Source organism: Eutrigla gurnardus (assembly GCF_963514095.1).
Source record: "Eutrigla gurnardus genome assembly, chromosome: 19".
NCBI lineage: Eukaryota > Metazoa > Chordata > Actinopteri > Perciformes > Triglidae > Eutrigla > Eutrigla gurnardus.
In genome coordinates, this window is record NC_139930.1 from 21,098,655 (window position 1) to 21,119,986 (window position 21,332).

At 41.7% G+C, this 21,332-nt stretch overlaps 2 protein-coding genes across 3 annotated transcripts in view; one reads left to right on the top strand and one right to left on the bottom strand.

Annotated features, from left to right (window-relative positions):
* amacr (alpha-methylacyl-CoA racemase) overlaps window positions 1-15,317 on the bottom strand; it is a 37,416-nt gene extending 22,099 nt beyond the window's left edge. Inside the window, exon 1 of the mRNA XM_084035711.1 lies at window positions 15,313-15,317. The gene's annotated coding sequence lies outside the window, so the exon portion shown is untranslated. The remainder of the gene's footprint in view (window positions 1-15,312) is intronic.
* On the top strand, window positions 277-21,125 carry LOC311030125 (lysosome membrane protein 2-like). Of its 2 annotated transcripts, XM_084035708.1 has the most exons (13): window positions 277-747; window positions 7,006-7,163; window positions 8,804-8,951; window positions 9,145-9,336; window positions 9,498-9,589; window positions 10,215-10,334; window positions 15,448-15,626; window positions 17,578-17,696; window positions 17,900-17,973; window positions 18,056-18,107; window positions 18,406-18,558; window positions 18,701-18,742; window positions 19,044-21,125. In XM_084035708.1, exons 1-13 carry the CDS (start codon window positions 625-627, stop codon window positions 19,152-19,154), a joined length of 1,563 nt encoding a protein of 520 aa, XP_083891834.1. In that variant the 5' UTR covers window positions 277-624; the 3' UTR covers window positions 19,155-21,125. The 2 variants fall into 2 exon arrangements, with proteins under 2 accessions (XP_083891834.1, XP_083891835.1); XM_084035709.1 differs by lacking the exon at window positions 18,701-18,742 and having other exon boundaries at window positions 278-747.
* The last annotated feature ends 207 nt before the right edge of the window (window positions 21,126-21,332 follow it).

The following is a 21,332-nucleotide window of genomic DNA, read 5'->3' on the forward strand; positions in this document are numbered from 1 at the left end:
GCCTATAGAGCTCAACTCTCCGTGGCATTACCGTAATACACTCTCACTTACCGTAATACCGTGGGACGTGAAAGTGTTTTAAAATCCACGTCCTTGTGAGCGACACAAACTGCTGCCAGAGTTTTACGGCGCATACGCTCACGCGCACATTCACATCTCCCCGAAGCGGGAGGCACAAACCTCCGCGACCAATCAGCGTTGTCCTCGCGCGGAGGGGAGTGAGAGACTTCAGACAGCCGGCTACAAATACTCCGTGGCACCTTTTTTTTTTTTTAAATCGTTGAACGCGCCGTTAAGTCTCCACTCCGCGAGTCGGGAGTACCTCGAGGTTGTTCGTTATTAACCGCGAGTAAACCGACTTCTTCTTTTTTTTGTAACTCGAGAAGTCGCGAGGACGAATAAGAATCTTCGACCGTTACTCAGTCGCTCGTGGGCTGGAGGATAGCAGACACCGTTCCTTCACAATAAAGGGGGGGGGGGAGCGATTTTGACCACTCTCAGCAAGTGCAGCCGGGTTTAAAAAAAAGTTTCTGCGAGCTGTGAAGCAGCAGTCTCCATCCAGCCATCCTCGGAAGAGTATCGCACGTGTTTTCCCCCTCTTGCTACCCAGCCACCTGCCGCAACATGACGCGAAGGTCCTGTGCGGTGTACGCGACCGGGGTCATCTGCGCGTGCCTGCTGGTCGCCGGGATTGGTTTATTCGTCAGTCAAGTTTTCAGCAAGTTCATGCAGAACCGTCTCAAAAAGGTAAAAAAACATGCATTGAAAGTTGCTGTGAAAAATAATACATCTGATGAAAATGATAGAAACCTCTGTGTGACATAATGTCCACTAACCTTCTTCTGTTTGCACACTCTGGATAGATTAAAGGTCATTTCTTTGCAGACTTTTAAATCATCTTTTTGTGAACATTTTCATCTATTTCATCAAAGAGTGAGTTAAAACAATAGTGGGCTCGCCATAGACATTGGACACTGTTGGGTGAGGGAGATGAGATCCCGAGCTCGCCTGCAGTTCCATCTACTGCCAGAGAGGCCGCTAGAAGCAACTCAAATCTTACGGAATACAACTTTAAAATATGCAAACACTGAATGCAATCTAGCAGAAACGAGACCCAAACACTTTGGTGTGTAATCTGCTGCCGATCATATATCTTATTTTGGTGAAAGTTCTGTCCATCTCCAACAGGAGTGTCTCTAATGAGCAGCTCAAACTCCCTGAGGTGGAGCAGGGTGGGTTCTTGTGGGTCCAGCAGCACTTTCTCTTCCCCACAGTTAGACAAGTCAAAAGTTCTTCTTGCATTAAAAAAAAAAAGACCCGCTTTTACCAGAAAGACTCGTCACGGTGACAAGGAGATGTTCAGAAGCGAATTCCACGGCTAAGAATAAGTAGCGCGGAGGGCTGGGTCTGCGTTGCTTGTTGTCGGTATTGGTTGGTATTTTAATCGCGTGTGAAAAAGCTGAGGCATGCTGGTCACCCCGTTGCACCCTGGGGTGGCTCGAAGCCCCTGAGAGATTCCTTGGAGATGAACTCCTGAAGGACATCCCTGCAAAATGCATGTGCGACTTGTTGCTGCACTAACAACTCTAAAGTTGGCGGGAGTAAGAAATGCATATTGGAAACAGAGCTCCAACTCAGATTAGTAGTTGTTGAAACAGTTGAATGTAAGTTAAATGCACGTGAAAGACAAGAGGATCCTTTTGGGGTTGTCTGACGAAGTACAAATACTTGTGATTTTCAACTTTTTGTGGCAAACTCATCCGTTAATACAAGTGATTTTGGGAAGGTGGACCCTTGTAATATTTTCCAACATTATTGTTATCTGGACAGGCCAGTTATCTGACTCATTCAAAGAACTATAGGAAGTTCCATCCATCCATCCATTGTCTACCATCCTGTATTCAGGGTCGCGGGGGGGCTGGAGCCGATCCCAGCTGTCATTGGGCGAAGGCAGGGTTCACCCTGGACAGGTCACTATAGGAAGTTTGTCGACTCAAAACATTTCAGGATACATTCTAATTCACTCATTCGCCGAGTACAACAAGACTTATGAGTCTGCAGCGATCCGAGGTGGGAAGTAACCAAGTATACAGTCCTCCTCCTCTCCTGTGAGCGCCTCCCTGCTTGTCCTCAGGAGTCTCGGTCTCAAACACAGGGATTAGAAACGATATAGATCTCAGCTCGTCTTCTGGGTATGCTTATGCAACACTGTCCAGTTGTTTGATTGTTACTTGCGTTTTTTGAATTTTTTTGCTTCAGAAATGACTCAAAAGACGAATCCGGTATCAAACAGTTTACTTTCCTGTCAATCAGCTAGCATTGATTAATCGGTTAATCATCTCTGCTTTTTTATTCTATTATTTTTACTATCAAACGTTCTATAAATCTCAATGAATCATTTGATCCATAAAATGTCAGAAAAAAAGTCATAAATATCCATCACTGTTTCCCAAATTCAGTTTTGCTTTAAGTTTTACACGACCAACAGTCCATTTCCTAAATCTGCTATAAGTTTTTTGTCGATCAGGTTACCAATAAATTGACAATTCATCTCAGCTTTCATAAATTATGCTTAACTTTGATGACATGTGACGGGGGCTGTCCTTGACTTAAGAAATGACTTACTCAACTAATAACTACACTTTAGTTGACTACTCCATCAGTTGATTCAATTGACAGATATGTAAAACGGATTTTCTCCACAATCATCCAGAAGCACCACTTTGAAATCACGCTTTGATCTCGAGCACAAGTCCGAGGAGCAGCAGTGGCGATGAAAGGGGTTCGCTAACAGTGTGGGCCAGATTGTTTGCAAATACGGAGAATAATGAAGAGTGTGAAGTGAGAAATTAACACGCAAATCTACTATATTGTAATTTATTCCATTCCCATTCATTCTCCACTTTCTCCCCTGCACTTGAATGCAGGCGTGAGTTGCTATGGTTACGTGCACACACTCTTTCTCCGTTGCTCCGCAACTTTCTGTCAATAAACCTAAGGTGGCTGTTTCTTGACTTCATCCAAAAGTTTAGGGGGTTGTACAACTGCAGTTTTAAATACAACATTTTAAAGAAATAATCAGGCCACCAGGAGTGAACACCATAGATCTTTATTATCCTATGTTTTGAAGAAAAAAATAAGTATATCTGGAGTGTCAGAAATTGCACCATATTTGGCAATTAGCAAAAAAAAAGACAAAAATGGGTTAATTGATGAGGCCAGAAAAGGGTCAAATCAGGTTCAAATTGGACACGTATGCTTTGAATAAACAATAAAACAAAGAATGTTCAGCAGCAAGGGCGGGAATTTCAGACTTTGCAGGCTCGAGTCAGTCGTCTGCACTGTTTTTTATCTATTTATTTTTTACAGACTGAGACTCATTAACTGCAGTTCACTTTTGCTGCTGGATCCTGGATATAGCCCGCTGACCTAATGCCACATGGATGCTGGATGAACAGCCATACCACAGGCAGAGTGTCAGTCCCCGTTCCTAACAGGCATGTTCTGCATGGTGCGCTGCACTTTTACCATGAGTTACTTTAAGTTTAGCTTCAAAGATTTCCTGGGTTTCCTAACTGTTAGTGACGTTCAAAGCATTCCCAGAAGGTTCGCTTTACTTTGATAACAACGTGTACATGAAAGCACCGTTGGCCCTCATTCATTGTTATCATATGGCGCACCTTAATCCTTATTTTCATATCAAACCTGCTACTCCATAACAGGTATCAGATGCCTTATACCAGATAGACTTAGTATTGACTTTAGAGGCCATTGGCTGTGTTCACAAGGTATTTCCTAATGCTAAACATTGAAAGGAAATAAGACACATGCTGCAGGAAGTGGAGAAAAGATCCCAAATAAAAGGGGGAGTTAATCATCAACTATGGATAAGATTGTGCGGGGATGATTCACTTTATTTTGATCAAGAGTGTGTTTTACATTTTTAAGTCCATTGATGAATTAACGTCATCGCATCATTTCAACGCGATTACACGTCACAAAATTGAATTTCCTCCACATGTAGTAACATTACAGCTAAAAATAGATGCTCAATATTTACTGTCTGTTACTGATAGAATGTACTGTTTGCTCAAAGCCTTCAGCCTGGGGCAGTCTGGTGGGGCCCCACAAGTGTTTAGTGTAAGTTAATGGCTCCTTGTGTTGTGGGTTTATAAAGATACTTTTATTGAGCTGTCAGAAAAAGGCCTGCAATCTGCTGCAGCATTACCAACAACACTTTGGGTGGGGGGTGTAACCAGGTCACGTAATTAACGAGGTCAAGAGACTCAGCGGGTGGGAGATGTAGTGGCCGGGTTGGTGAGTTGTTGGTGGGGGGAAGTCAGCTTAATTACATTTTTAAAAATGCATTGCCGTTTGCAGTTTGAAAGACTAAAACAGATGTCATAGCTGCAGGAATTTTGCGATCAAGTTTTGAGTTTGTGTGTAAAGGTCTATTTACTAAGTAATGATCCATGCTGGCTTTAGGCCCAGGCTGTGGCCTTTTCGTTCACTTTTAAGGCATTTTGATTTCAAACTAGACAGTGTTGAACCGTTTAAGAAAAATTAGATTCATACATATTACCCAATAATATTTATTACACTGAACAGGCAGACGTATATGTATGTAAAAACAATCTCACTCAGTAAAATACATGTGTGGGAGTAACACATGTATTCACACGCAGACACAAATGGTTATCTAGCAACCTGGCGGTATGATTTATTACCTGATGTATCACCTTACCCCCCCTCACCCCAGTTGCACCAGTGTGAAGGATCCCGTTCCATGGATACCTTCCCAACAGTAGACTCTCTTTTGTGTACTAAGCCTCTTTCACACTACTAGGTTTACTGGGAAACCAGCTTGGTTGGCAGGCCCTCGGCTTCCATGTGAGCGGGGGGGGGGTCAGTATGCAGTGACCTGCTGATGAGGTGAAGGTGAAACATTACTTGTCCCTGAATAGGAATTCGGTCATTTATCTCAGACGAGACTAGATGTGGCCCCTTGCTGAAAGTCTGGCTGGAAGTGCAGATAACTTGAAAGTGCAGATGATGGTGCCAGATAAAAAGGGGATGGCATCACCCAAGTTATCCTCTGGGGGACCATGGATATCTGTGCCCGAAATTTCACAACAAGCCATCCAGTTGTTAAGCCATTCGATAAAGTCAAGAAGTGTTACCACGCTGGTGTTACGAGAGGTCAGACGATCACCTCTCTGAGTGTCGGTGCCAAATTTCACAAGATACAAATGACCAGAAACACATCTATAGATAATAACCTTAAAATGACTGCAATTTGTGCAGTAATCAAACCAGAGATCCTCCACCACAGCCTCTTGGTGTTCCCACTGGGAGCTCTGGTCAGAGTGTAAAACTGAAAAGGCCTCGCCATAGTTGTATCTAGCCGAACAGTCGTGTTGTTTTTTAAATGCAACTCCGTGTTTGACAAGCTTAAACATGGTCAATAAAACCATAGACAGTACTTTTGGTTGACTTTAAACTTAATATTTTAACAACAAAAATACAACAGACCCCCCCAACCGCGTCATGGTATGGTATGATCCACTTTCTCTCTCACCCACCTGCCCCGTTCACCCATGTTATACCTTATTATCTTTTAATTCGAATACAATTTCATTTCTAGTACTTTGTAAAACCAAGTGATGGTAAGATTTCCAGTCACAGTGATATCCCCTACCCCAAAAGTCGGATGTTCTTCTTCATTCACAAATGTGGGAATGATAGTCAGAAAATAACATTTAAATGTACAGTATTTTGTTTAAAAAGGGAACTTTCATTGGCTGCCCCTAAAACTCTGTTTCCTAGAAACACCCTTGGGCCTCGCTGTAATGCAACTTTGATGGTTTCAGCAGCAGCAGGGCTTCACTGCGTTTCAGTCGGTGGAGCTTTGGGACCTGTATCTGAGACGAACCCGTTTAAAGTATGCAAAACGTTTGCGCTGCGGCTGGAGGATTTTAATGAATAGATTCTTGTCATGCCCCAGTGTTATTAATACTATATATTTGCCTGTTTCTACATCAAAGCATGAGCAGTATGCGTATTTGTGTATTCACCTGCTATGTGTTTTCAAACAGGGAGTGGTGTATGAGTAGCGCTGGTAAGTACTGAGATAAGAGGGTTTCTCTGTTCCTGTTTTTCCATGAGGTATTTCATGTAGCATGCTGGGAGGGTTACCATATTGATTGTTTGAAGCATGAAAGGACGACACAGAAAGACTACGCTCCCCCCTTCCTCAATACAAGGTGACAGCTTTATTGTCCTTGGCTACTCGGCTAAACTTTTTGTCTCTGAACGAGTTGAAGGGACCCCCCCGAAGGAGGAGCGGTGCCCCCGAGCGCTCCCGTGAAATAATGGGCCTCATTGGTGTGTGCTTCTGGGCTCGTTTCATACCCCGAAGTACTGCTTTTAACTATCGCACAAAGCTGACACAATTAGGTCAAGAGATTTCCTCTTGATGTGTTGTCAAAAGAAAATACTAATCCCGTTCTCCCCCTTTCCAGTTCCTGGAAAAATAAGACGAATCAGGTTATCTTTGACCCGAGGCGGAGAGATCTGCCGTCCTATCGTACATGTATAACAAAACAGCATGGTAGAGGTTTTTTAAATTATTTTTTTCATGTCCTTGCACTTCCACATAAGGCCCAGTCCTGAGGAATGTAGCTGGGATCATTAAGGTTGCGGGTCCTGCACAAACAAGCGGGCATCCAGCTCCCTGCATCACATGATATATCAGCGGGCTCTCCCGAGTGCCAGTTGTCAATGGCAACCGCTGACAATGGAGCCGTGGAAGGGTCTCCCCTAATACCATTCATGTGTGTTGTTGTATGACGCTCAGACGGCAGCTGGCCTCCCCCCCCCCCCCCCCAGGATGTTTTTGTTCTCTGGGTTGTTTTTACTACGTAGAGATTTCACAGAAACTCCCAACGCAGCCTTTAATGTGTGAATGAATATTCAAACTGAGATGTGTGCTTTATGTCTCGACAGGAGATCGTCTTGGTGGAGAGCAGCCGCGTGTTTGCGTCTTGGAAAACCCCTCCCCCTCCGGTCTACATGGAGTATTTCTTCTTCAATGTTACCAACGTGAACGAGTTTCTTGAAGGGGCAAAGCCAGTGGTCAAGCAGGTCGGACCCTACACGTACAGGTTAGGACGCAAGACCACCTCAGTGCACAAAGAGAGCTGCATGCGCCTCACATGAAGCGTCTTCAAAATCTCACATTTAGTCAACGCTTGAAATGTCTGCTCTCGGATTTAGCACTTAGGGGGTCCACGGAGTTACTGCAGGGTCCCCGAAATGATTTGATCCCAAGCTTTATTTCCAAAAATACACATTAACATGAATACAACCTATAATAATCAAATAAATATAATATAATCTTTTTTCAATGTTATGAGGTGAAATTCCGATGTAGAAATGCCGATATAGAATTACAATATGTTTTATAAATATATGAATCTGTCAACAATTATTATTTTAATGGCTTAGCATTGTATATATATGCAAGTACATTTATATATGGGAATATAGGCTGCACTACACAATAAGCAACACAATTATACGATATGTAATAGGTGGTCCCTCCACCATGTCACTATAGGCCTTGGGGGTAAAAAAAAAGAAAAACATTGAAGACCTCTGCTTTAAAGTTTCTTCAAATATTTGTTGATATTATATGATCTTTTCCAAATATTAATCGGTTACTTTTTCGATATTAACTTGACGTGATATTGGCCATGCAGCACTTATTTAAAAAGAAAGTGTGTCACATTTTCTGGCCTCTATATCTCAGCCAAAACCCACAAAAACACAGAATCTGTCTGCACGCCACACGACAGAGGTGATTCATGATCGAGGGATATTTTTGTGCCGCCCTGCAGAATGAGGAACAGGGTGAACACACAGCCTTAGACCTGACATATATAATCGATACCAGCCAGTGTTGCCGTTTGTGTTTATTGAGTTTTTCGGCTTTGTGGATTCATGTGTTCCTCCTCTTGCTATCATGTTGTAATGCGGCCGTTATTTGCTCAGGGCCTATGTTAACTCAAAAAGGGAAGAAATAAGCTTCCCCTTCTCTGCCTCTGTATCTGTCTTTTTTTACATTTCTTTTTACATATCAAGCAATTCAAGACAAGTGCATTTTATCACCTCTCACATTCTACTCTTTCACCCACTATATGAATCACCCTGAAGGTCAGACAGTCTATATAAAGGTTGTTTTCCATATCCTGTCCCGACTGTCATGTGAGTTGACGTCATGCAGATTCACTTCTAAAGCGCCCACTGCAACACTTAAACTAATATTAAGGTTCACTGCTCACCACGACAAACACCCGGAGTGTGCATGTCCAGATAATCTAGCCATGCACCCGGAGTGTGCATGTCCAGATAATCTAGCCACGCACCCGGAGTGTGCATGTCCAGATAATCTAGCCATGCACCCGGAGTGTTGCTTGTCCAGATAATCTAGCCATGCACCCGGAGTGTTGCTTGTCCAGATAATCTAGCCATGCACCCGGAGTGTGCATGTCCAGATAATCTAGCCACCTAATTCAGGGCCTCTTGATCTCAAACGGATGTTGTGTTCAAAGGAAGTGGTTTTTTTGAGGAAACAGCAATGTAATGTTTTGTGTCTGAATTCTTAACTGGTCTAAGATGCTCATTTGTGATTGAGACAATTCTAAAAATCTTAATGAAAATATATATGTATTTATTTAAAAAAGTTTAGGGTTAGCCCTGACAAAACAAAAACATGATCATGTTGTTTTTTTGGTGTGCCCAGGGAGTACAGGTATAAGGACAACGTAACCATGCTGGACAACGACACGATGGTGTCTGCATACAACTACAAAAGCTTTGTGTTCCTGAGGGAGAAGTCTGTGGGCGACCCAGCTGTGGATCACATCACCACTGTCAACATCCCGGCTTGGGTGAGTCATAAACTAAAAGACATGTAGGGGAAAGTGGGGGAAAGTTGAGTGCATGATCTCTAACCTTCTCCGGCACTTTGGTTATTGTTTCCTCAATCCCACCCTCAATGCCCACCACCTCCCTCTCACCTCGCCCCTGCTTTCTTTTCCACCTCGACTCCCACTCCGCTCCACTCCCACTTCCTGTCTCCAGGCCGTGATGAACAAGGTGAAAGGGAGTTTCTGGAAGGCGTCCATGGTGGCCATCTGGATGAACTCTATCGGGAGCGGCTTCTTCACTACTCGCACTGTGGACGAATTGCTGTGGGGCTACGAAGATCCCCTCCTTGCCCGGGTTGCTCTAAGTAATCCCGATGTGGAGAAGGTTTTTGGGCTCATGTACAAGGCACGTACGCTGGATTTTGTTCATTCATTTATTTTATTTTTTATTAATTCCTCCTTGAAATCCAGTCACGCTGCAACAGGTGTTTTACATGATAAGAAATGGGATTTTTGTTGTTGTTGCAAAAACACCTTTTAGTAACTTGAATCTTTGGCTCTGTTTAGAAAAATGGAAGTCACAGCGGGGAATTTGTCTACCACACTGGGACGCAGAACTCCTTGGATTATGGCCGTGTTGAAACATGGAAAGGCGAAAGGTAGCGCTGATGAAGTGTCTCACACACACACACACACACACACACACACACACACACACACACACTCCTTCTCTGTCTGCATCCACTGTGTAAATCTTCGTTGGGCAACCTTTGGATTTAAAAAGTTTCTGAAATCTAGCTGCTTTCCTGCCAATAATGAGAAAGCGCTGTCTGTCTGTCTGTTCTGCCTTGGGACATCCTGATACTCTGAATGCCTTAATGCCTTTGCAGTGACCGTTCTTATCCCGTTTTATTTTTACTCAGCATGGAATCTCTAATTACACTTCTTACTCCTGGGGAAACCGCTCTTTTCAACTCTGATTTCCAGATAAAAACCTGTTTGTTCATCAAAACATTTAGCTGTAATTTAACGTTATTAAGATGCAGATGATAAAAGTGTTGACATCACATCTGGCTTTGAAAACAGTTTATCCACAAAAAAAATAACAAAAAGAAGTAGAGTTATGCTTTGCTTGGAGACATGTCTGCATGCAATCAAAGAGAAGCCTTCTATATGAACATTATGCGTTTTATATTGAATATTCGTTCTAAATGTTCTGTTGATGCATTTTTAAAAGATAATTATATGAAATGCTCATGTTTGTGACAATATGTTGTGTTGCAGCCGGCTTAATTACTGGACGTCTGAACAAAGCAACAGCATCAATGGATCGGACGGAAGTGCTTTCCATCCCCTGCTGGACAAGAACGAGCGCATTTATATCTTCACTTCAGACCTCTGCAGGTACGCTTGAGCATCACGGGGCCTCCCTGCAGCCCGCCGCTCCCATGTGGCGCCATTTTAAGATAAAATCACCACTCTTCACCATTGCTATTATGTTTCCTTAAGAGTGAGTGTAGCGTTACATAAATATCCTGGTGGTGATATTAATCTGTTGATGGCAATCTGACGGTAGGTCGTGAAATCTCAACTATCGGATGAATTTGCGTGGTCCTCAGAGAATCCTAATTTCACTGGTGATTCCAAGACTTTTCCCCTCTAGCGCCACCAGCAGGTCAGAATTAACGAATTTCTTGAATGCAAAAGGAGAAAAGTTTAAAACACTCATCTCTCACAGGGAGTTGCATGCTCCAGTTTGTACAAGTGAGCCCCTAGTGTCCGATAGATGATACTGCACCTTGATTGTGTGGGTTATGATGAAGCGGCGAGTCTATTTCTGCTACATGACCTCGTGCCATAAATGTTGGACTGGACTCACCTCACAGCAGGAAACCCTCCAGTGCTGAAAGATGAAGCCGACGTTGAAGTGCCACGTTTTTAGTCTGGTGGCATCGTTTGAGTGAGTTTGTTGATCTGATGGCTGTCAGGCTACCTCAGATTCTGATGTGAAGCTCAAATTTGGTCTCCATCTTTGGGAGTGAGGTCACGACCGGAGCCACCCATCACAACTTGTGAAACAACACCCATCTTGTATAGAGTGAGCAGGACAAAAGGCTGTCATGTCTGGTCTGGAGATTTAAGCACAGGCCTTGGATCCCAAGGATCGTTATCATAACATCCTGATCTGTTTTCTCACCAAGCCCTTTTTTACCACCTATATGCCTTTTGGAAGGACTAGCAGGAAACACTTTATGGTGGACTTACATGAGGAGGAATGTTGCTCCAGAGCGTAATGATGATGGAAGTTGGAAGGGGAAGGAAAATCGTGGGAGTGAGAAACAAAAAAAATCCTTAAAGCATTGTATGGTCGTTGACAAGCAGTGAATGCTATTCCCAGCATCAGGAGAGAACATTTGTTTATTGATGCTTCTTAATATAGGCTGTATGCATCTGGCCACATTTTTTATGTTTGCCAAAACATGTTCAACTGCCAAGTCATGTCCATGAGTCCAGATTTCTGTGGGAATTTAGAAATCTGGATTTTATTAAACTCGTGAAGAGCGTTAAAGTGCTAAAGTTAAAGGAACTAGTGAAATGCTTAGTTAAAGGAACTAGTGAAATGCTTAGTTAAAGGAGCTAGTGAAATGCTTCGTTAAAGGAACTAGTGAAATGCTTAGTTAAAGGAACTAGTGAAATGCTTCGTTAAAGGAACTAGTGAAATGCTTCGTTAAAGGAACTAGTGAAATGCTTAGTTAAAGGAACTAGTGAAATGCTTCGTTAAAGGAGCTAGTGAAATGCTTCGTTAAAGGATCTAGTGAAATGCTTCGTTAAAGGAACTAGTGAAATGCTTCGTTAAAGGAACTAGTGAAATGCTTAGTTAAAGGAACTAGTGAAATGTTTCGTTAAAGGAACTAGTGAAATGCTTCGTTAAAGGAACTAGTGAAATGCTTCGTTAAAGGAACTAGTGAAATGCTTCGTTAAAGGAACTAGTGAAATGCTTAGTTAAAGGAACTAGTGAAATGTTTCGTTAAAGGAACTAGTGAAATGCTTCGTTAAAGGAACTAGTGAAATGCTTCGTTAAAGGAACTAGTGAAATGCTTAGTTAAAGGAACTAGTGAAATGTTTCGTTAAAGGAACTAGTGAAATGCTTCGTTAAAGGAACTAGTGAAATGCTTCGTTAAAGGAACTAGTGAAATGCTTAGTTAAAGGAACTGAAATGCTTAGTTAAAGGAACTAGTGAAATGCTTTGTTAAAGGAACTAGTGAAATGCTTAGTTAAAGGAACTGAAATGCTTAGTTAAAGGAACTAGTGAAATGCTTTGTTAAAGGAACTAGTGAAATGCTTAGTTAAAGGAACTAGTGAAATGCTTAGTTAAAGGAACTAGTGAAATGCTTAGTTAAAGGAACTAGTGAAATGCTTCATTAAAGGAACTAGTGAAATGCTTCGTTAAAGGAACTAGTGAAATGCTTAGTTAAAGGAACTAGTGAAATGCTTAGTTAAAGGAGCTAGTGAAATGCTTCGTTAAAGGAACTAGTGAAATGCTTCGTTAAAGGAACTAGTGAAATGCTTAGTTAAAGGAACTAGTGAAATGCTTCGTTAAAGGATCTAGTGAAATGCTTAGTTAAAGGAACTAGTGAAATGCTTCGTTAAAGGAGCTAGTGAAATGCTTCGTTAAAGGATCTAGTGAAATGCTTAGTTAAAGGAACTAGTGAAATGCTTCGTTAAAGGAACTAGTGAAATGCTTAGTTAAAGGAACTAGTGAAATGCTTCGTTAAAGGAACTAGTGAAATGCTTAGTTAAAGGAACTAGTGAAATGCTTCGTTAAAGGAACTAGTGAAATGCTTAGTTAAAGGAACTAGTGAAATGCTTCGTTAAAGGAGCTAGTGAAATGCTTCCTTAAAGGAACTAGTGAAATGCTTCGTTAAAGGAACTAGTGAAATGCTTCGTTAAAGGAACTAGTGAAATGCTTAGTTAAAGGAACTAGTGAAATGCTTCGTTAAAGGAACTAGTGAAATGCTTAGTTAAAGGAACTAGTGAAATGCTTAGTTAAAGGAACTAGTGAAATGCTTAGTTAAAGGAACTAGTGAAATGCTAAGTTAAAGGAACTAGTGAAATGCTTAGTTAAAGGAACTAGTGAAATGCTAAGTTAAAGGAACTAGTGAAATGCTTTGTTAAAGGAACTAGTGAAATGCTTCGTTAAAGGAACTAGTGAAATGCTTAGTTAAAGGAACTAGTGAAATGCTAAGTTAAAGGAACTAGTGAAATGCTTCGTTAAAGGATCTAGTGAAATGCTTCGTTAAAGGAACTAGTGAAATGCTTAGTTAAAGGAACTAGTGAAATGCTTAGTTAAAGGAACTAGTGAAATGCTTGGTTCAAGGAACTAGTGAAATGCTTAGTTAAAGGAACTAGTGAAATGCTTAGTTAAAGGAACTAGTGAAATGCTTCGTTAAAGGAGCTAGTGAAATGCTTCGTTAAAGGATCTAGTGAAATGCTTAGTTAAAGGAACTAGTGAAATGCTTAGTTAAAGGAACTAGTGAAATGCTTAGTTAAAGGAACTAGTGAAATGCTTAGTTAAAGGAACTAGTGAAATGCTTCGTTAGAGGAACTAGTGAAATGCTTAGTTAAAGGAACTAAGGAAATGCTTAGTTAAAGGAACTAGTGAAATGCTTAGTTAAAGGAACTAGTGAAATGCTTAGTTAAAGGAACTAGTGAAATGCTTAGTTAAAGGAACTAGTGAAATGCTTCGTTAAAGGATCTAGTGAAATGCTAAGTTAAAGGAACTAGTGAAATGCTTTGTTAAAGGGACTAGTGAAATGCTTCGTTAAAGGATCTAGTGAAATGCTTAGTTAAAGGAACTAGTGAAATGCTTAGTTAAAGGGACTAGTGAAATGCTGCGCCCTGATGCTGACTGCACCGATGAAACTGTGTCCTTGTCCTGGCTGCTGGCAAGCATGTGGAGCGTGGACGCAATCTGTTGGAGTTGCACGGTTCCATCTTTGACTCTGATTGGATGTGTGTCAAAAAAAAAAACCCTCCTCCAAATGTTTACACTTTCACCTATTTAATCACTGCGCGATGGCTTCATCACATCTGTCTGTGCTGACGTGGTTTCAGGGAAGACTCCCATCCTATTTCCTGTTCTCTGTCTTTTTTTAATCATAATTTGACGATGAAATAATGTGTAAGTGTTAACCTTTCACACAGACACTGACTCAAGTTAAGAGTTGCTCAACGGCACTTGGCCTGAATACGTGTTACACTTAAGTGACATCTGGGACTGATCTGAAGGAAGAGGTGGGTGGGGGTTGACCTGACATGGGAAGTGACCCTTTCGTCCAGTAACTGACAGCTCAACCAAAAAAAACTCAGGACTTTGACGAATTGCAAACAGGTGTCATTGTTCAAATACCATCTTGCCTTTTGCCGTACGTTAATCTTCCCTCTGGCTGTGGTCCCTCGTTTTACACTTCATTTGATTTGAATGGATTCTGGGGGGGTAAACTAAAACAATGGAAACATTCAACCCAACATAGAAAAACAAAATCACATCAAATCGAGGCATGACGCAGGTTAGAAGTTAACTTGAGTTCTGTGCTACAAACTTGCGTGACAGTTGTATTGTAAGTTATTGTAGATTATACTCACTTTTACTAAAACACTACGTTCTCCTATCTCCTTTCCATTCTCATCAAATTTTTGGCCTCAACACATTGAAGGGATTTGGATACAAAAGATCCATATCGTAGCTTAGTTTATCTCAAATGAATTCTCGCTGTAACAAGTCTCTCGTGCCCCAGCAGTGCAAGGCAGAGGCTTTCACGGTCCCGGGTCCTAGTGAGGAAACATGTAAAGCTTCTTTTTCTTTGCTTGGCTTCTCTCGCAGAGGTCAAGGGAAAGGTCTGTACAGTATTGTTGCACGATTGGTGGGCCGAGTAGCAAAGGGCCGCATCCTCCCGGCCAGTTGGCAGACACTGTATGGAGCTCTTTGTTCTCGCTGAGAATCGTCGGGATTCCCTTGGAAAAGCAGCGCTGCAGATATATAGAACAAGGATGAACCGCTTACAGTCATGTGATTCTCTTAGCGGCTGTTAAAACAATAAAACCATAAATCATAGCCAACGATTCACCTTTTCTCCATTCTCTGCACCCCAGCAGGACTACTTCTACATACTGCATAAGTCAAGATAAATACAGCTTCTTTCTTGAAATAGAAAATCAATTTGATTTTCTATTTTCTGAGAAGAAAGGAAACTGATGATTGATTTATTTATTCTACAACTTTTGTGATGTGACGACATTTTAATGGACGAATCGTTGACTTCAGGCTCGGACAAGCAGATCTAAGCTAAGCATGCGTGTCATTCTATAGAGCTGTTTTTACAGTTGCTTCCACCAGCCTCTGTGAAGAAATCACTGTGATATGTCCTTTACATTCATATTTCATCGTGCACACGTGACACAGCAGTAGGATTAAATGTGATATGATAAACAACACGCGATGCTTTTCCCTCTCCAGGTCGATCCACATGGAGTTTGAAAAAGATGTCGTGGTGAAAGGAATCCCAGCATACCGCTTCACACCGCCGCGCTCTGTTTTTGCCAGCAAAGAGGAGAACCCGGCAAACGAGGGTTTCTGCGTCACCCCAAAAGAGTGCCTGGGAACCGGCCTTCTCAAAGTCAGTCCCTGTCGGAAAGGTAAATGTCAGCTCATGCAGCATATTTCCTCACCAACGCTGCTTTGCCCTTTGACATTCAGCTCAGCGCCTCTCTTCTCTTCGCTCGTTTCTTTAATTAGCTGTACATCCCACACAAACACTCTGAGCTTTACACTCTGACCTCGGCCTTTATGGTGAACATGCTTTTATTTTGAAAGGTCAGATCTTTTTTTTGTTCGCCCTGGGGTTTGTGTGCTTTCTACCAAGCCCACGTTATTAAAAAAAAAAAATCTTATTATGAGTTATGTCGTCCTTTTATTTTCCTTCCTACTATCAGCAGCAGTAATACCCTCTAAATGACCCCATGTGACACAGCCCTCTCAACACCTCAGGCACCATCTGACCATGACTGGCCCAGTAGCTGGGGGGGGGGGGTTAAGCTCCGTCACCTGACTCTGGCCTTGAATATGACCAGGCGTTACCTCAGTGTCTGAGTTCTTCGACCATTATTTTTATTATGGTATTATCATTCCATGTGAAAGAACAATACCAGTGTTTTAACAGGTTTCACAAATAATTTTTTGTTTTAAATGTATTTATGAATTTCGGTTAATTTTAGCATCGACATGCAGCATTGTAATTAAGCCGTGAGGTAATACATTTGAAAGCAGATTGATTTGATTTATAGACAAAGGAAAAAACAGACTTTGTTGGTGTTTGAAAGATACACTACTAGCGTATAGAGGTGAATGGAAACTCAGAGCTGCCGTGTTGTGTATGTTAACATACATAATACACTTATGACGAAAAAAAAAGGTGCTTTGAGGTCACGGTTCAAATTTAGCCAGCAACAGGCGCTTAGAAGAGCGTGTGTGTGTACGAGGAATGAGCGGTCAAGCATACCAATACAAATATGTGTGTGTGTGTGTGTGTGTGTGTGTGTGCTCGCGCTACGATGACCTTGTGGGTCGTCACGGGAACAGCCTCTCAGGTGACTGCGTGCGTCCAATGTTTTGTCAAACGTGTGTTGCCAAACACACACGGGCAGGAAAACTGTCACCTCTGCCCCACTTCATCCCATAACCGCGCCGCCATCTCTGACTTTGCAGCACCCCCCCAGGCCCCCCCCCCCCCCCACCTTCCCCGCCAACGCACGGAGAGAGTGACATTGTCCGACAACTTGAGCTCAACCTACAATTAATCACTTTGCCTTATCTGCCGTATAATCGGAACGCAGGGTCTCTCCTGTTTACAATATGAGGAAGGAACCGAGCAAGAGTAACAAGATTCTTTATCGGGATATTAAGTACGGCCCCTAAGCTGTTCTACAAACGGGACGTCGTGGTCCATTGTGTACCTATTGTTTGTTTTCTTTTGGAAGATTGACCCGAAACATAACATGCTTGTCCTGTGATGGAGGTCATATCGTATCTCTCTCCCTCGAGGGACTATTCCCAAATGTTTTGAGATTGCTCTGATAAGATCACACATCAAACAGCAGGAAATGTGATATTTCCCCCAAAAAATGTTGCTTTCCAGGCAGCTGCTTTAATTGCCGTCTCAAGCGTTGGGTCAGGAACACTTTTGTGTCCTACGTGAATACATTATATTGAAGCAGTGAATTATAGAAACGACATACTTCTTCTGCAGGTTCCCTTTAGCAGATGCTCTGATGTGCACAAATACATATTCAAACCCCTTTGAGATTCACCGCTGAGGCAATGACGCCTGTGTGTGTGTCATGTGATGATGTAAATAAAATACTTGAATTAATGAATTCAAGTGTGAATTAGCCTGATGAATGGGAAAAAGCTTTTTACGGAGACACGTGGCAGCTCTAGTGCCTCTTGTCATAATTATGTCTCATTAAACCCTCATTAGAGATAATGAAGGACACCATCTGTCACAGGTGACATTAACTCCACTTATAGAGAGACATGCACCGTTATTTGTTGCTCAGCTTCATGTTGCCTCTGCTCCCCCTCACACAGGTGCTCCGGTAGTCGCCTCCTTTCCTCATTTCTACCTGGGAGACACTAAATATGTGAACGCCATCGAAGGAATGTCCCCTCAAATGGAGCATCACCAAACGTTCCTCGACCTCAACCCGGTAAGTGCATCCGCCTCCACCTCCGATCGTTGAACTTGTGTGTTGAAAGGAACCAGTGCATTAAGATGTACTGCTACCCCATCTAGTGGCGTATACGTAGTAGTACAGAAGAAGAGCAACATCCCCCCTCATTCTGCTAGATTTCATTTCCTTGTCCCCGTACTTTACATGACGCTTTATCTTATTTTACTTTTTGCTTGCAGACCACTGGAGTGATCGTACGTGCCAACAAGAGAGCCCAGATAAACATCTTGATGGGCAGAGTCAACGGATTCCCGTGAGCGTCCCAACACGAGCTTCTCTATTCTTGATGCGTGTCTGTGCTATATGTGATTGTTTCACATCCTTTTCATTCACAGGAAAACTAGAACCCTGAATGAAACCATCTTTCCCGTCATGTTCCTCAATGAGGTGAAATAATACTTTAAAAAAACTGTATTTTTTGTTGTTTGTTTTCACAATCCAAACTCATTCCTATTTAAATGCACCAGTAATCACTTTTGATCAGGTGCAATGATTACATCATGTGTCACAATTACCCAGGTGATTAATTAATTCATGCGTAACATTTGTTTGGTGCTATAAAAGACAAAACGTTTGAAATTATTCCAACTTCATGGGCGACCCTGGATATATAAGCTGCTGAACGGGTCACTGAATAAAGTTTCCTCTCCTGCTGTTTTTTCAAACCGGTTCTTTTCATACACAGAGTGTGGTGATCGACGATGCATCTGCGGCGAGAGTGCACAAGCTGCTGATGATCAGTAACACGGTGTCCAACTTCCCGCTCATCATCGTGGGACTGGGCGGCATCCTGCTGCTGGTCTTCATCATCCTCCTGCTCCGGGCCCGCAAACAGAAGGTACGACGACTCTTCTGGACCCCCCCGCCCCCGCCTCCCCCCATCTCACTAACTAACAGCTCGCAATTTGCTTGCTTCGTCACAATAAGTAATTGGGGTTGCTTAACCACGCACTAATTGCACTGTGTGTGTCTCCGTGCAGAATGAAGTAAAGCGTGCTGTGTTTACCAAGCCTCTCTATGCTGTAAGTCTCTAACGGTGTTTTTATTTATTGTCACTTTATTCAAGCTTGTGTCAAAATACATATATTCAGTACTTCACATCGTATGCAGTTAGAGGACTTTCACCTCTCCTGATTTAATTCTGGTGCTGCACAGTATTAACACATTACCGTGATTCAGTAATACTAAATGTCCATGTGAGAGATGTAATCGCTGGCAATGTGAGATGACACTAAACCATTTTTAAATATATAACTGGGCAACGTAAGTAAGATGAGATGAATTTGTAATTTGTTTGTTTTAATCCTCGTTCTCCCGCTGCAGAGCTCCACCGAAGAGGACACCTCTTACTCCCCCGTCAGTGACAAGGAGAAGGAGGATCCTCAGAACGGAACCTTCATCGGCTTGACATCCAAAGATGACCCACAAACTTGAGGAGGCAGGGGAATGATGAGAAGGAGGGACAGAACTTCAGGTTTCAGGAGATTGTCAAGAAATTGCCTGCTTTATGATTGGAAATCTGTGTGGGGGTGGGAGGGGAGGGGAATGTGTGTTTAGTCCCAAACATACAGTGCTGTATGTTTTTAATTCTATCCATGGAGGGCCACCTTTAAGTCTAGTATACAGTATGCACTGTATCCCCACTGAGGGCTTCTTCTCGCTGTCAAATCAGTTGCCGAAAGCTGCAGCTTCAGATGAAAAGAGATGGAGAGCGCGCTTTTCGGTGGTCCTTAACAAACAAGAACACACCCTTTAAACCTCAGGTGTGGGAAAAATCCGATTTTTTTTTTTTTAAGTGCTGTGGTCTCCCCTCATTCTCTGTTTGCCTAGATTGTGCCTTCAGATTTTTCTAGACTGACTGGGGCATCAGGGGGTGATTTGGGACCAAGCTAATGAAGTCTGTAAACTGTGATTTTTATAATTATTTTTTTTAATCATCATACGCCACTCTCAGGGGGCCTCTGCTTAGATACTATCAATCACCATTAAAGAAGGGGAGCGATACAGACGGCAAGTCTTTTTCTATGTGAAGACGTTAAAATCAATTTCAGTATTACTTATGTTTCATCCGCATTTCATCCTTAACTAAATGTTACGAAGCATTTCCGCGGCTTGTTTTCTATCCGTGCACTATGTTTAGAGGAATACATCATTGGCACCGCGGCCGAGAAGCGTTTGCATTCCTCTCAGTGTATTACGGGAATGAATGTCAGACAAAACACTGTGTATGTTTTGGGGTATTTTAATTTTTTGTAAAATAAGACGTCCTCATTTGTTGTGAATGTTATTGTAGAAATGTTTGAGAACTAAGTTAGAGTCTTCTAGTGTCCATAATGAACACCAGTATCAGCCATCTAAAGCCCTGAATATGACGAGATTACGTGGTTGAAACAATTCCCACAGGACTGAATTTCTTACCCTGGCAGCAATCTGCCCCGTGTAACCGCTTACATGAACTAACCACACTATCGAGATGTAATTCAGCTAATTATCATTTCATTGTTCGTTGTTGGTGCTTCAATACCGTAGTCGTGCCTTTTAAAGAATCGATGTTACTGCATTTGTTTTGTCTTTGATGGTTTTCACATTATTTTTGTGAAAATGATGCCATGTCACATCAACAAATTACTCTCAAGTGGATCATTTTCTTCCAGATACCAAACAAAAAGTGAGCACAAACCGCTAGAAGTTTTTTTTATGAAATAGTTTTTGTCTTTCTGGCAGGGTCAACCTGCACTTCCTCTCTCGAAGGCTGGTGAAAATATTTGATTTCAGGTGCCACTACATGTAATATAGAAAATGCTGCACAATGACAACATTTGAACTGTGTCGATGCCTAGCTTGTATTAATGCTCTTATTCTTAGCTGCTTATTTCAAGGAAGAAAGAGTTACTTCACACCGCCACGCTGTTACATGCACTGTGATATAATCAGTAATAACTATAAGAGCGGAGAAGCTGTTATAAGATTCATTTAGAGATTTCTACTTCCTCATTTGATTTTACTATTTGTGTTTGATGTATACTTTAATCAGTCATATACAATAATAACCGCTAATGAAAATAGAAGAAATTAATGATGAGTGTGTAATGTAGTTTCATTGTAAATTCATGAGAGGGTGAATGAGTGAGCGGACAAAGATGCAGAAAAAGTAGAGTGTTACATTATACCACTGCTCTAGTTAAAAAGGATAAATTATTGTTGTTGCGTTGGTAAAACCAAAACACAGAAAGCACCATATGAAGTGTAAACTATAGGCAACTTTGTGCCATACTTTGATAACAGATCTTTACTTTCTGAAATTATTGTGACTGCTAAAACCACTTATTCTTCTAGAATTGTCAACTGTTTTGAAAGGCTGACTGTTTTTACTGTGTACACAAAAATAAAAGTAGTTTCAGTAAATGTGTCCTTTTTTGACTGCGTTTGGCTATAAAAACAAATAATTTACGGATGCAGAGATGACAGGTTTCTGACCTTGAAAAGTTTACATATATAAGTTTACATATATATATATATATAAACTTTTTATATATATATATTTATATATGGTATATATATATATATTATATACCGGTATATATATATACTGTATATTGCCTGTTCCCTATA

What these genes read in the sequence shown, in the direction of transcription:
- LOC311030125 (XM_084035708.1), top strand. Translation starts at nt 625, where the DNA reads ATGACGCGAAGGTCCTGTGCGGTGTACGCGACCGGGGTCATCTGCGCG. An exon ending in CCGTCATGTTCCTCAATGAG is followed by an intron (nt 18,108 to 18,405) that starts GTGAAATAATAC and finishes TTTCATACACAG; the next exon opens with AGTGTGGTGATCGACGATGC. An exon ending in TCCGGGCCCGCAAACAGAAG is followed by an intron (nt 18,559 to 18,700) that starts GTACGACGACTC and finishes GTCTCCGTGCAG; the next exon opens with AATGAAGTAAAGCGTGCTGT.